At 43.0% G+C, this 16020-nt stretch overlaps 2 protein-coding genes across 2 annotated transcripts; both read right to left on the reverse strand.

Annotated features, from left to right (window-relative positions):
* Positions 1 to 1964: 1964 nt before the first annotated feature.
* On the reverse strand, positions 1965 to 2820 carry LOC134191568 (uncharacterized). The gene is made up of 2 exons (XM_062660190.1): positions 2550 to 2820; positions 1965 to 2503 (listed from the first exon to the last, which is right to left on the reverse strand). The coding sequence occupies exons 1-2, from the start codon at positions 2818 to 2820 to the stop codon at positions 1965 to 1967; spliced, it is 810 nt and encodes a 269-aa protein (XP_062516174.1).
* Positions 2821 to 10427: 7607 nt separating this feature from the next.
* LOC134191260 (uncharacterized) lies at positions 10428 to 12171 on the reverse strand. The gene is made up of 4 exons (XM_062659856.1): positions 11411 to 12171; positions 11247 to 11333; positions 10979 to 11166; positions 10428 to 10911 (listed from the first exon to the last, which is right to left on the reverse strand). The coding sequence occupies exons 1-4, from the start codon at positions 12131 to 12133 to the stop codon at positions 10686 to 10688; spliced, it is 1224 nt and encodes a 407-aa protein (XP_062515840.1). The 5' UTR covers positions 12134 to 12171; the 3' UTR covers positions 10428 to 10685.
* Positions 12172 to 16020: the final 3849 nt, after the last annotated feature.

Below are 16020 nucleotides of genomic sequence, written 5' to 3' on the forward strand. Positions count from 1 at the left end.
CATGGCATTCATAGTCTGCTCTGTGGTGGTATGAGGTCCCAACTCGTTTACTTCTGGCCACTTCGAGAAAGCGTTGATCATCAGCAAGTACTGTCTTCCGGATAGTTCCACGAAGTCAGCATGCACCCTCTCCCAAGGCATCGCAGGGTAGATCCATGGGTGAGATGGTAACACTTGTGCTGGTCTTCCTTTTTGACTCTGACATCTCTCACATCTCCTAGCTAAGTCTTCCAAATCTTTGTCAAGATTGGGCCACCAGATGAAGCTCCTCACTAAAGCCTTTATCCTGACTACTCCAAGATGTTCATCATAAATTTCTTCTGCTACCACGGTACGTAATGCCCTGGTATAATTACTCTACTCCCCCAGAGTAGGCATCCATTATCGATTGACAACTCTGTTGATCGCCTGGCGTAAGGCTCTAAACACGGATTCCCTAAAGTTCTCCATCCATCTCGGGTATATTCATAAGCCTTTCTCAGTATAGGATCTTTCTGGGTTTCTCTGGCTATTTTGGTTGCCGTCACGGGCAACTGATCGCAGTAGTCCACGTGGTAAATCTCCTCATTTGTGCAAATCACTTGCATAGGTATTGGCAATCTAGATAGCAAATCTGCTTCCTTGTTGTCTACTCCTGACTTGAACTTTAGCTTGTAGTTGTATGCACTGAGAAGCAGTGCCCATCGTTGTAACCGGGCTGCTGCCAAAGTTGGGACGCCTTCATATAGTTCCAAGATCTTCAGAAGGGGTCGATGGTCTGTAAACAACAAAACTTCTCTGCCCACAAGGTACTTGTAAAATTGCTTCACTCCATACACTAATGCTAATGCCTCCTTTTCTTCTAGTTGGGGGTGCTCTTTCTCCGCTTTCAACAGTGTTCTGGATGCAAAGGCTATCGGCCTCTCCTCGCCATCTGGCATTATGTGTGTCAGACAGGCACTTACCCCATAAGGTGATGCATCACAACTCAGACTCACTGGCCTTTTCAGGTCGTAATGTGTCAGAAATTTTGATTCCAGAAGCTTCTGTTTCCTTTTTTGGAATGCTTCTCTTTCCTTAGATCCCCACTTCCACGGTCGATTCTTGTCTAATAACGCATACAAGTGATGCAAGATCGCTGACAATTTTGGCAAAAAACCCCATAGTAATTGAGTAATCCCAGGAAAGCCTTAAGCTCTGTCGCATTCATCGGTTCCGACGCATCTCCAATCGCCTGGGCCTTAGTCTCCGAGGGCGAGATGCCTTGGTCACTGATAATATGACCCAAGTATTCCACTCAAGGCTGATTGAATTTGCAATTTTTCTGTTTCAGTCTCATACCAGCCTTATCCAATCGTCTCAGCACTGTTAATAACCTCTGCTCATGTTGATCTTTATTTTCGCCAACTACTGTCGCCCAAATAGCTGATGACACCAGGATTCCTGACAAGAGGTTGTCCATAGTTTGCTGCCAAATTCCAGGCACTGAACATATTCCGAAAAGCTTCCGATTAAACTTGAATAAACCCTTGTTGGTATTAATCGTCAAATAATGTTGGCTATCAGGGGCAACACACATTTGCTGGTACGCCTGTTTCAGATCCATTCGCGAGAATCGTTTTCCTCCAGCCAAGGATGCCTGTGGGTTCGGCATCGGATAACCTCCCATATCTAAATAGGGGTTTCTCGTGTCCTTGTAGTCACCACATAGTCTCACTGTACCGTCCCCTTGTCGAATTACAACTACTGGGGTTGCCCAGTCACTCTTCTCTACTGGGCGTATCACTCCCTCGAGTTGTATGCGATCTAGTTCCTGATTGATCTTTTCTTGTAGAGCATAATGCACCGGTCAAGGCTTGTGGAATCTCGGTTTAGCCTCCGCTGTCAGTGAAATTCTTGCCTCATGCCCTTTTACACTACCCACGACGGGACCAAATAACCTTGGGAACTACTCCTTGGGGTCAAACATTTGGCGTGCCTCAACACTAAACAGAGATCCCCAGTCGAGCCGGATCTTGCTTAACCAGTTTTCTCCCCAGAATGAATGCTTTACCCCGTACATCTACTACTATAATTTTAGAAGTAGCATGCTGCTCACTGTATCTCACTGGTACTGTTGCCTCTCTTTTCACCTTGAGGCTTCCACTGCTGTACGTCTTCAATGACACCGCACTTGCATGTAGCTGGACATGGAACAGATACTGCTCATATACACTGATGGGTATTACCGTCACCGTGGCTGCTGTGTCCACATCCATTGGTATCTGGCTGCCAGCTACTTCCAGTGTGATCTTGAATCCACCCTTTCCAGATTGAGCAAACACTACGCTGACAGTATCCTCATCAATTTGATGAGTGGGTTGTGGCTTGCCTTTTGCTGTGGTACGTACGGCTGCGGTGCCCTTCTTGAACTCATCTTGTTGAGATCGTTTGCGGCATACTCTACTGATATGCCTTTGTCTCTTGCAGAAGTGACACTTCTGAGAGTTGAATTTGCAAGGGGTGATGTCCACGCTTACCACATCTATAGCATTCTCTGTTGTCTAATTGCCTTGGTTTGCAAGCGCCACCTGCTGTGTCACGTTGTACGCTAAACGCCATCTCGACTTGCTTTGCAGATGGTTGTCTTGTGATATTCCCACGTAAAGCATGCATTTCGTCTCTTGCAGTTTCCGCGGCTTGCGCAATGTGGACTGCCTTCGTCAAGTTCAGCTCTGATTCGGCAAGGATCTTTCTCTGCACAGCGTCGTGATATAATCTACACACCAGCTGATCCCTAAACGCTGTATCCAGGTAGTCTCCGAAATCGCAGTGCTTCGATAGCTTGCGTAGTTCAGCCATACAATTCGCGATAGTCTCACCTTCTCTCTGAAGACACTGATAAAAACGGAATCTCTCCGCGATCACAACGAAACGTGGCTCAAAATTGGCTCTTCAACAGCGCAAACAACTCGTCCAGTGACTTGCAATTGTCTTGTGGCTTCTCTGGTCTCACCAGATTCTTCAAGAGAGTGTATGTCGCAGCACTGACGCAAGTCAAGAAAACTGCTTTCTGCTTGTCTGCGTCCTCCAACTCATTGGCAAAGAAAGTACAGGATGAAACGCTCTTTGTAGTCGTCTACGTTGTCCATTTCTACGCTAAATTCTGCCAGTTTCCCGTGTCTTCTCGTGGCCATCCTCGTAGCCAATGTAGTATATTGGTACTTATATACGCACGCACTGATTCTACACCACGGAAGACTGACGCTCTATTGCTATAGACACACCGAACTATATCTGAATGTGGAATACAGATGATAAAAATGCAATTGCCCTATGGCTACCTTATACATGTCATCGTAACTCCGCCTCTAACTAATTAGTACACCAATACACCACATCTGACGATTTTTCTTGCATTCACGCATGCAATCTAGACATATCTTCTCCGGCCCCCTTGTCATGTACTAGCTTCTCTGTTGAAACGACCACTTTAATTAATTATCATTGACTTGGTAAGCCTTTCGTACACTTTCTGGAATATTAGTTTGTATTCAAAGGCGGTCGTCGTATTGGAGGTACAAGTAGATTCTTATTGATGACAAGAATCTTCTCTATGCAAAATGTTCACTCAAAACTGCATGAGTTTTCATCTTTCACCTTTTCAGATCTATAGCTACTCTTAGCACTTCCTATGGTCAACACACAATTTTGTACATATCATATTGGAAACTGTGACATGATTCTAGCCACCTATTTTCACGATTGTACGACAGTCGAAAGGCAGCACGATGTTTGCCGTCAGTCTAGAAGAATATAAAGAAGATAGAATGCCACAACCGGAAAGTGTAGCATTGCGAAATGTGTAGCATTCGCATGCGGAAAGAGTATGAATGCATACGGAGATCGCAAGCGAAACGTTTGGGTATTCGCATGCAGAAAGCACGAGAATCGCATGAGAATCGCATGCACGCAGTTCAGTCGAGCGTAGCTAGACGTGAACCGCTGGACTTCGATCTCTTAGATTTCGACCTCCCCTGGTGTGTTTCTATTAGAACAACATAACATTTTTATGTCTACGTGGTGAGTTCTACTTCTATTTTATGTCTATAGTGATCGCGAGTTCCTTTGTTTATCGCTGGCATCATTTCTGAGTGCTACCACAGTTTTGTCTCGTAGGTATCTGCTACAAAGTCTGAAATGGAAAATGCAAACGCATGTGCATATCTCATTCTATGAAGAATTGACACAGAGCTTGTAGATACCAATAAGGAGATGAAGCTAATGTTGATTAGGTTGCGGTCTTTCTCCTAAACTTCAACTCTTAGATTTTCTCATTCCACATGTTATCAGTTCTTCGTGGGTGAAAAACACCATAACAGTGATTTGGCCATTTGACATGGTCCCTTTTAGTTTGACTTCAGCAACTTTCCTAGAATTGAGCTTTTTGGTCCCTGAAATCAATATATTCCTATAAGACGAATGGGAGGCGACGTTATGTCACAGTACTGCACGGATACGCTGAAAGTGTACACTCTTACACTCGCTGTGTTCAGATTGTGATCGTGCACATGCTCTGGGCTGCTCTAATTGTGTTGCAATGATTTGGTTCTTCAGATCAATTTGTGGCGGGCTGTCTTCTGGCGTTTCTATTCTAATCATTTTGAGTGCCGTTTGGTGTGAAGGTGTCAGGATTTGATCAGCTCGAGACCTTCTTTTCATCTCTATTACATCAGCCTAGAGAAAGCCATGCAGTTCTTCAGTGTAAGATACTATTCGTATAAAGGTTATCATTTGTCTTACCAGTTTGTTTTCAATGACAGATAGTCTCCTGAGGATTTCCTCATTTGCTGGAAAAGTTTGCTGGAAAAGTATTTCCTGACTTCGCTGAAGTAGAGATATTTCCTGGTCATCAATCTGTATGATCACAGTATGATACATAAGTACAGTACTTGTAATAACTATGTACATATGGCTCAGTTGTGGCTTACTGGTGTTTCATTGAGAAGTGCTGCAATGCCTTAGTCTGGATCTGTCAAGTTGTGACGTGCTGGTGTTTCGTTTGGAAGTATCTCTATGTCTGAGTTTGGAAATGTCATGGGAGATCGTTCAAAATCATGTTCTGTGATAGTTATCGGTGCAAAAACATCGATTAGAGTGGAAACATACTTGCATGAGCTGATGGCAGCTTTGAGTTACCTCAAGATCTTTGCCATTGGTGCAATGGTTAAATTCACGGGTGCAACTGCCAGTGGGAGGGATGTACCACATCAGTGGTTTGTAGCCTGACCTGCTTGACCGTCCTGTGCAGAGTGAAAGCTAATTGGGGCATCTCCAGTATGTGGCATCTTCAGTATGTGGCATTTTCTATTGTGTATTCATTGTCTAAAGGCAAATATTGTGTTACATTCTGGAATTGCTTGCAAATATGGTACAATTACCTGACCTGGTGTTTAGAGTCTGGGCTGTGTGATCCAAGCTGCATAATCTACACATGTCAATACTGCTGGTACGTAGCAATACATCGGGAAAATGAAATGTATTCGTACTTGATTCTCAGAGAATAATTGACATGACTGGCTTTGATTTGCAGAGAAATGAGAGCTTCAGTGGCAACCGAATTTTTGTTTGTGTAGACTTTGAATCTGAAGTGGAGAAAGAACGTCTGGTTGGATTGAAGGTGCATTGCAATTTGGGTTAGCTTGTGTGCGCGCATGTGTATGCGTGCGTGCGTGCGTGCGTGCGTGTGTGCGTGAGCGTGCGCATGCGTGTGCGTGCGTGTGTGATAACTGATGGGCTGCGTGCAGTATATATACCTCCTTTGATTTCATGGCTAAGAAATCCGATGTCTTGGCCAAGGCTCTCTTGTACTTTTTTGTGCACGTCTGCTTGAAGCTGCATGCTGGTGTAGGCGCTTTGACCGAATCTAAACTTTGCTATTACAGAAACACAATGCCGGGTAATTAACACTAGGAATTGGCGGGATTTTGACATATATTCAAGTTCAACCTGTTTTGAAGTATTACATGTCGCTGTCATGTTTTGGATGACAGCTCTGTATCTGCTCCCGCTGTGGATTGCAGTGTATCTGATCCCGCTGTGGATTGCAGTGACTACGCTGCCTGGTTGTTGCTTGACCGCGTAATCATCATCCATGGGGGTCGACTTGAAAGCTGTTACCTGCGTCGTGGTGCCGTCTTCCCAGAGAATATCAAAGACGTCTAATAAGAGATGTAAGTTAGATTGGCAGCGAGCTCCCATCCTAGAGAGGGGCAGGAGCGCGCTCAGTCAGGTGTAACAGCAGCTGCGTGGTATACACATACAGTTCTTGTAGAGTTTCCTCCATTCTTTAGTGGTAGTTAGAAGGAGCAAAGCGCTGACGTCTAGACGTCTGCCAAAACGTTCTCGGCGACTCAACATTGCCACGTTACTGTCGCCTTGCAATTGCTTCTTTACAACAAAATTACCGAAACCGGTGGACTTTCGCAACGCATACGCTTAGCATTGTCACCGTTTTCCGGCCACATGAGGGTGATCAGCGAGCATATGAAACTCGTATCTTGGCGGAGCTATCTATCAGTGCATGCGTGTGTTAACTTTCCTTAGCGTGACGTAAACTGATGGCTAGTTAATGTTGTAGACGCAGACGTCGAGGTCCCTACAAATCGTGGGAAAGCCACTGCTCAGAGAGCGTCCCCAAGCAAACTCTCCACAACTGAAAAAAAAACCCAATACGAATAAGTACAATTTAGCCCGGCCGAGTGATTTGATCAACACTTTCACCAACGCGGCAGCGTTGCTATGTATAAAGGTTGAGTACGTTGGTATGTGTAATGGTTGAGTTGTGTTCATGCAGTCCTCTGTAAAAGCGGATACCGGTATCAACCGTTTAGGCTACAAAGCTGATTCCTATACCAAACCTCTGTGATTGCAACGGAGCAGGTCCACGACTACTGGATTTTGTCATTGCAGTGCAAGGGTCCCTTTCGAGGGACCGACTCCCGTGTAAAATTTATCGATAACCCCAAAGCTACACCTTCCAGTTTATTCAAACACACGCCAACACCGGTCCTGTGTAAACTATACGTGTCGTCGCCCTCCTCAATGCTTCCAGCGATCGAAGTTTTCTTGCTGACTAGATAGCGCTAGTGCTAATTTCTCTCTAGCTTCTGACTGTATTTGCACCGAATCAAACTTACACGTTTCCTGCACCGAGGGCTACACGGGGAGTGCAGATTTCTACCGTCAAATGTCCATCTCGCCAGAGCTGGTACACACTGCACATCTGCTCGCGTACACCTAGTATCGCGTAACCAGACCCTTTCCCAACGCGTCAAACTTCCGTACGCATGACGCAGAAGAAAAGGGTCAGACCACCGTATTGCAAGTCACAATGAATACAATGACTATTATATTATATTATACATTACCCAATGTGGTAGCTACTACTCTAGCTATAAGTATATTGATCCCGTGCTTTCAATATATTTCTTTACTTTCAGTTCAAAAAAGAATGCAAACAAGTATAAAAAGTTTGAAAAAAATGAGAAAGATGTAGAGTTGCCGTACAAAAATTAGAAACAAGACCATGTAGAATGTGCTATGACATCTTTCATGAATTCACTCATACAGACTGAGCAATGCATCAACCCAACCCTACATTGCACTATTGTCTAGACACTGTGTTTTATACCCTAAAAGATGATGCAATGTGTGGGTAGGAATGATGCAGTTGTGGATCGACAGGCAAGTGCACTACTGTTTACCTTTGTGTGCATGTGCAACACTCTCTGTTATAATAGTAGAGGTGTAATTGCCTCACAGTGTAATCGTACACGACATGATTGTTGTATAGTGAAATATCATAACTACATGTATATGCCAGATCATGAATGTACGTAATTACCCCTTTATTGACCGACAAGATAATTGCCCAAAACTTCCGCTCTGTTTCCGGAGCCTACCATCTACTAGTAGCAAGGCTTCGAATATTCGCGAAGCGAGAAAAACTGTAAAACGTATTGTAATACATTTACTAACACATATATCAGTAGTATAACACGTTTCGTGAACAATCGGCATCTATCTTCTAGGCCGGATTTGATGCGCAAACGATTGCGCAGCAGAAACGCACACTAGCCAACAAGTTTATACGTTTCGAAACATCAAAGGCGTTAGAATGTACCTGAACTATACTTTCGCTGAGTTTCGCGCTGGTCCGGCGCCGTTCGAAACGAGTTCTATATGTTCTCGTCTTCGGGCTCTCTCGTGCTGGCCCTGTTGTCCGGTGCCCGTATGAAAATTCTTATTATACGGGCACCGGACAAGACTAGCACGATAGAGTCTGGGGACGAGTTAGTCACAGAGCCGTATATATTAGCCAGCGCTTTGTAGGGTGTGAAAGACAGACACCGCCCACTAGGTCGGACCACGGTATAGGAAGAAACTGGGGTATGACACGCACGTCACAATTGGACATGTGCAACTACTTTGTCTTCCAGTGGCGGATCCAGAGTTTGGCTGAAGGGGGGGGGAACGACTAAAAGCTGGTAGGACGCCATCAACTTTATGACGTCACGCACCGCGTGACTCGACAGGTATAGATAGGTAGGCACCAGTTCTCTAGGACATATGCATTTAGGGAGAAGTCAACACAAATGTTTGGGTAAAGAATTTAGCAAATGACATGATTTTATGTTCTACAGTCACTGTACAGTACGTACGTGCATGTAATATGCATGAGTCTGTCGTGCTTTCTCTTGAACGCGAATGTGGTAGACACTGCCTAGAGACATAATTAATTAAGAGTGAAAACCGCAGACGGGATGCTCATTCGCTGTTTCTCCACAAGCTGGCTGCCATTCAACGTTTTGAATTACAGGAAAACATGCACCGCAGTACATAGAGAGGGTAAGTCAGCAGAAGGGCACTAAGCTTACTCGCTAGCCGCGTCCCCAGACTCACGTGAGCTTGGCAGGGTCCGGTTCCCGTATAACACTTTTAGCCTTCCGGAGGCTAACTTTATAGGTTCTAGCTATAACTTACTAGCTACATCTAATACATCAATCAATGGAGTATAAGAAGAATTATTGGATTTATCTCGGATGTGGTGATTCCCAGGAATGACTAGTGCTAGCAAGGAAACGGGCTGCTCTCCGGCAGATATTGTGAACCAGCCTTTACGGAAGCTACGACGATGCGACGCTCTTATATTATAGAGTATCCCTGCAAAGGCTATGCTGCGATTGCGGACAGAAATACTAGACAGAGCAATTGTTATTGAGGGAGCTTCTGAATGGGGCACGTGTCCCCAATTCCCCCATCGAAATCCGTTACTGTCTTCCGACTTTGGGTTTGTAACGTTTGTATATTGCAATACAACGTATAATATATCAATAGCTGAAAGTACAATGCAACCAGTTAGGCTAACATCGAGTGAATGCTAAGTGCTATTCTACCTCTAATTAGCTAAAGTCTACCAATCTAATTATCTAAAGCCACTCCTTACATCCCTCTCTATAGTTTCAAAAAAAAACATGAATCATCTAGTATTAAAAAAGGTAAGTAGTATAATCCCTGAGATAACTCGGTCTTTTTATTGTCCTTCCACTTTTTGTCTGACATGGCAGTTGGACTTCTGTTATCGTCTTAATTAAACTGTATAATAACCAGGGCACGATGGTCAAATCAAGTGAAAATTTATATGTTCGATTTGTTTACAACTGCATCTATACTCAATCTTCATTGCTGTAGCTCTCTTTGAATTACAACGACTTTTATTTAATCGAAAATATATTTGTTCGTTTTCCGGTTGTTTTCGTGTGATTGATTTCCATCCTAGCTAATTAGACTACTGTAACTAATAGTACGAGTACGTTTGGTTTGATTATGTTGTCACGTTTGTATAGCTGTAAGTTGTGTGCAATGTCTGTTCAGCAAGTGCAGAAGTTGTTGTTCATGATGCGTTTGTGTCTCTTGTAGACAGTTATTTACTTTGACTTTATCGTTATCTTGTCTCACAACTCAATTTATTGTAATTTTTTTTAAAAATTCTATTTTATTAATTTAAAAATCAATAATTAAAATTACGATTCTGACTAGCTTGCTTGACAACGATGAATTCGCTTTTGTGTCATCTTTTTATTCGATTTTGATGAATGGTCTCCAGCCGCAAAATCAGTATGTATATACACATGTACTATGATTCCTAGAATTTGCACTACAAACCTTTGATGTATTAACAAATGTAATGGTAATTGATGGTTTTCTCTTTTAGCGCGTAATTTAGTAGGTCTGCTCTAAGTTTGCTTACTTAAACACTCTCTCATCTTTTTGTGCCTAGTTTGGATGTTCTTTCTGTCAGCTATCGAATCTATTGACATGCAGTTTGGTAATATAAATATTCTTATGCCATGATAACCTATTTCTCGACAAGGAACGATACAATCCAACACACTGCAATAGCTCGATCCAATTAGCTTCATCCATTCATAATACACTATACCTATTCATACAAGTTTGTACAAATCTTGTGTAACCTAAGTAGATTCAATTGACCAATGTCGTTGCTAAGAAAGCCAAAACAAATAAAAAGTGTGTAACCCTCTAGAGTCCTCAATATATACAAATGAAACACACACAAACAAAGAACGATAATCAGATCTTATAAAAATGATATTTGCAGTACTTGACATAACTACATATCGTACACCTGAAGAATTCTGCTTCTACAGACTTAAGTCCTCCTCATTACTGTTCTTGCGAAGTTTTGTAGCTGTACTGGGACACAAAATGCGGACAGGTTGCGTAGTTGCAGTCACTGGTATGAATTCTTGAGACGTCGAAGGGACTGCAACTTCAAACACAACTCGAAAGTGACCAAGCTCGTTTTTCTTGTGACATGTCAAATCGATGAGTTCCAACTTCTTGCGTTTTATCCCTAAGAACGACAAACTAGTAAAGAGAAAATACAGCGCCTTTAGTTAATCGATGAGGCCACAATGAAATCTAAAAGTCATACCTTTTTCTGTATCCATCTTTTTCTTTCAACGCGATCGTAACAATTCGCTTTTTCTCATCTTTGGTCCAGTCGGATGGCATACCGCGACCAAAGCATGATGGGTAGACGTACGGATGTATGATTCCCTTGATTGTGACCGTACTAATGATCACAGTCACATCTCCAGCACCTTGTGCCACATTTTCCAACTAATCATAAAACATACAAATGCATACTGCAACACAAAATGACAAGTGTGAATGCCTAGATAGAGTGCATTAATATTTACCTCAATAACAATTGGTTCTCTGGTTTTCGTTTTCAGCAAACCTTTGGCACCACTCTTTGATTCCTTTTCGTAACGAGCTCGATGAACCTAAAAATCAAAGTTACTATAGCGTCTCCAATAATAGTACGTATATTTTGATATCAGAGCCGATTTACGGCATTTACCGGTGGCGGTTGGCGAATGATAGTGAGGACAGGCGGTTTGCCGGGCAGCTCGAGTGTAGAACTGAACAACCATGAGCTGTCTATGTAGGAGCGTTCTACTGCAAAGTCCCACATGTAGTGTGGACGTGTAGAAGATAAAGGAGCAACGGTTGGATGTACGACCGAAAAGACGCAGCCGTCCACAAAATTCAAGTTCGTTTTCATGGTTTCAATATTTGCGACGGGGTCAGTAGCAATTTTCCCCTGTTGCACGCTTGCTAACAGTTCTGGCATCTGCTCTAGGATGTCCAGGAGTTCAGCTTCGTCACAAGTGTATGCGGTACGATCAGAGAGCGCCTGACCGGAATAAGAGTCTGCACTCCCACTAACATTTGACGTGGCATCGCACTGACGTAGCTGCTGGTTGCTGTAGCTATAGCTGTCCATCTGTTGAGTCCAATTCTGTGCAGACATTTGCTGGTGGCGACGACTCAAAGCGGCGTCAGAGGGTTGACGAACTATCGGGGACTGACTGTCCCCAGAAAAGTGGTATGTTTCCTGGTACGAGCTAGGTACAGCAGCATTTTCGAGGCACCAACTCCCTAAGCTGCAGTGAATAGCAGACGAATGGACGTCGATCGGCTGTAAGCGTGTGCACAGTTGCTGTTTACGACCAGTCGACGGATGAGCGACTGGTCCATTCCACTGGGTTGCAGTTCCAAGACCAATTGGTAAGTCTGCCATGGTCAACTTTCAGGCACATGAGTACGCAGTCAAGTTCAAACAGCTGCGCAAATCCCAAACTAACAGAAGAGTTGCAGTGAGGTCTCTGTTATACGACATGAGATTTCTCAACAGTATTCCCCTTCTAGCATAATTGCCTGGGGAAATCCCCTACTTAATAGTCATTACACTCCCTAGGAGTCTGTCGGAAGTTATCGGTGAATGAATCTAAAATTTAATTATTAAATAGTAAATACAATTTTAATAAACAACTGCAAGAAAACTTGCTCCAAGTCTAGTGCAGATTGCTAAGCTGAACCTACGTTCCCTGTAGGGCACAATTTCCAAATTTGGGACTTTATAGATCAATTTTGTAGACCCACAAGTTGAGTAGGGGTATCATTTGATACGTTCACATCATGCAGTGATGTAAAGGGCCACGGGTGGGACTTTTGTAGAGTCATGTGTTCCATTCAAATTACCATATATACCAGGCATCAATAATTACGTTAACTGGTTAATATCAACTGCATGACGTCTTTGCACGGGCACTACACTTAGCTAATAGAGGCTTGTAAGACTGCAACACGTATTCTAAGCTATATAAATGAATAGAGAAGCACTATACAGTGCTAACCCTTGGCTGATGTACATGCACACCGCATGGCGCTATGACATGTGTACAGTGGCAAGAACGTCTATGCATTTGACACCATTGAAATCCCCTCACGTGGTGGTTATTATGCCTACTGTACTGTATTTACACAGCTAGCCGTCTAACCGCATTTTTGGTTGCCGCAACCCCAGAGCCATTGTAATTTTGTTGAGTGTAGCATACCAACACTCAATCTCAACACAATTCTGCTGTAAATCCTAGAACAACTATGCTGCAGAATTTCTCATCACAGACAAAAGAAAAGTAAAACACAAAGAGAGAGATTTGCAGTCATTAATTGCAGTGCATTCTTAATTTAGTTTTGTTTATACAAAATTTTAGATTCAACATCCAGAGTCGTACTCCTAGGGACTTCGTTTTTCTCGTTTGCACTCTTGCAAAGTTTTCTAGCTGCGCCACGCCAGAACACAACTAGGAAAGATTCATTCAGGAGCGGCGGAACCGGAGACAGGAAGGGCAGCAGCCCCTCCAATTATGGGATTGGGGAGCGGGCGTTGCTCTTCCAATACTGGACGATGATCGAAGAAAATACTTTGAACGGTTTGTTGCTTGCAAGCGGAAATAATATTGGATGGTGTTGCAGTTGACTCGCTTGATACAGATTGTCGTGATTATTTGTGTGCATATATGCTGCTCTGGCTATACTTATGTCACAAATTAAATTCAACGAAAACCAACCTTAGATTCAGTAAAATTCAAATGGTGGCGGTCAGTGTTACAAAATTTTTCGTTGCCCTGCTAAGACAAATGTTTCCTATTCAATTTAAACAAGCAGAACATGACCAAAATAACAACCACAGGTTAAAAGAAATTGAACATTTTCTACTCATACCCTTCTATGTATAGTAAGGCCGATCTATCCAACTACACAACAGATTACTCCAGCTGATTAGCACTGCACGTGATGTCTGTAAACCTTGTCTTTTTCACTAAAATTACTGTCAAGAAAGAAGATTAGCCAAGGCGGTATCTAGGACAATCTAACAACTAGATGTTGTGCAGAAACCTAAAATTAAGAGTTGTATACAACTAGTAACAAACGCAAAACTCAAAAACACCACAAGGGTCTATTGGAGACCCTTTATGCAAATCATAGATAAGGTCTAAAGAAGTACCATACGCATGAATGAATAAGTTGATAGTGGAAACATCACGAAAGGGATCTGTAGAATTAATTACTTTATTTATCAGTTTTGACTTAGCAGCGATTAAAGTAAAGTGCGGAAAGTGAGAGGGCCTCGGAGATCAAGCTGCATGAGTGCACTACGTGCGTAGACAGATATCAGCCACTACTTGAGAGAATTTTGCGTGCTTCAGAGCACTCATTTGATAAGGGTTGGTCCCTTTGTGAAATGACGAAATGTGTGTTCCCCGTAACCAATCAAGCAGGGTAGGCCAATGATAAAGAAGTTGTCACGTTGCCAAATGGGCGGCCACCCAGTGTCTCTGATCACACCCGTACACTTCTCGATTAATTAATTAATTAATGTCGAGTTTCGAACTTTAGTTCGCATCTGCAAAGTACGTAAACCCTAGCCTCGACACTAGGCCTCCCTTTGCGTTCGGTGGTCCGACTGCGCGAGGATAGCAACGGGACTGATGTTCTCTTCGAAAAGCATAGAACACCACGTGATACAGTCCCGTTGCTATCCTCGCGCAGTCGGACCACCGAACGCAAAGGGAGGCCTAGTGTCGAGGCTACGTAAACCCAGCTGCTTGGCTAACGTCACAGTCTCACTGAGTACCAACAAGATTAGTCAGTTGCGATCGATCAGCAAACATTAATTACACAACTCAAACAATACGACTGACATTTTTGTTTCTGCACCTCGGACTCCCGTGGACCCTATACGACTTACATACGTTTTGTCGTTATAGTAGACAGTGGCTAACTAATTAAAAGACTGTCCGTAATATAAAACAACAATGACTTGTCTTATATCTGAAAAGTCCAGCTACTGGTGTAATTAACTTAAGATTGTAGCGGACATGCATGGATGGACAAATCCAATACCCAAACATTTTTTAGACCTTGGAGAAATACAACATTGTACAAATGGTTTCTCCTATCTCCACCACTACCAGATTACAAGCACAAAGGTACTGAAAACACTACATGTGTGAGTCTCATTACGAACTTGTGAGGACATCTGCAGCTGACAGTACTCCAACAGTACAGCATGGTTCCCGCGTAGCCACTCTCTCTAGGCCATCATACTTGGGGCAGTATGATGGCAGAGAGGGTCTGGCTACGCGAGACTAAATACAGCAGGTGTGATAGAAACCTACTGCAATGTGACTGCATATCTCTGTATTGATTCAGAAGTCTCAAAGCCTTGTACACCATTCTTGAATATTCCCAAGGCATGAACCACATGGCAAATCTACAAACACTTCTGATATACCATGTGAACTCAGGTAACAGAAGATCATTCTAAACTAACTCATGAAAACACTCCACTCTCAGTTTAGTTCTGCACGTGAAGGAGGTTAAAACTCTCAATTTTGTATGATATATTAGTATAGTTGACATACAGCTACACAAAGTGCAACACACTGCTGGCACATGCAGTGCAGAATGTCATGCAAAACAGTTATTAACCTGCTGGAAAACAAGGGATAAAGAAGACAGACCAATTTACTTTTCATTGCCAAATGAGATGACAACCCGACTCGAAGAATTAATTGTCACAGTTTCATGACATTCTGGTTTAGGATTTGGCTTAGGATTGGCCTACATAAAACCACACCATACTCATACAACATCACAACTAAGGAATGGCTTATCATACCCGCCACTTTGGGACCTCCATTGTGCCATTAGACGAATACAGTACCATATCAACAAATGAACATGACTTATGCGGATAGTAAGAGCAACCCTTTATACCATAGCCTTCGAGTGTTGTGTATGCCCACGATTGCTTCATCAAACGTTTGTGAGAAACTCTAACAGAAGTCACAACTGCCTACATTTCCTGACAAAACTGCAAGCTATTTCAACCTCATATCTGTAGTATTATACCATTCCACTGTTGAGCCCACGTACCTACATTAATAAATAAACCAGATTAAATCCATACAAGTATATAAGTACAATCTGCTTACCACTCTTGCTCTCCAATTTTTGTCATGTTTGCAAGAATGTAGCTGCCAGGTAAGGCACCCACAGGAGAACTGACCATGACTCCTCCATCTGTTGTAACATACCAACTCCTCACACACCACCCTT

This window comes from Corticium candelabrum, chromosome 15 (genome assembly GCF_963422355.1).
Source record: "Corticium candelabrum chromosome 15, ooCorCand1.1, whole genome shotgun sequence".
NCBI classification, from domain to species: domain Eukaryota; kingdom Metazoa; phylum Porifera; class Homoscleromorpha; order Homosclerophorida; family Plakinidae; genus Corticium; species Corticium candelabrum.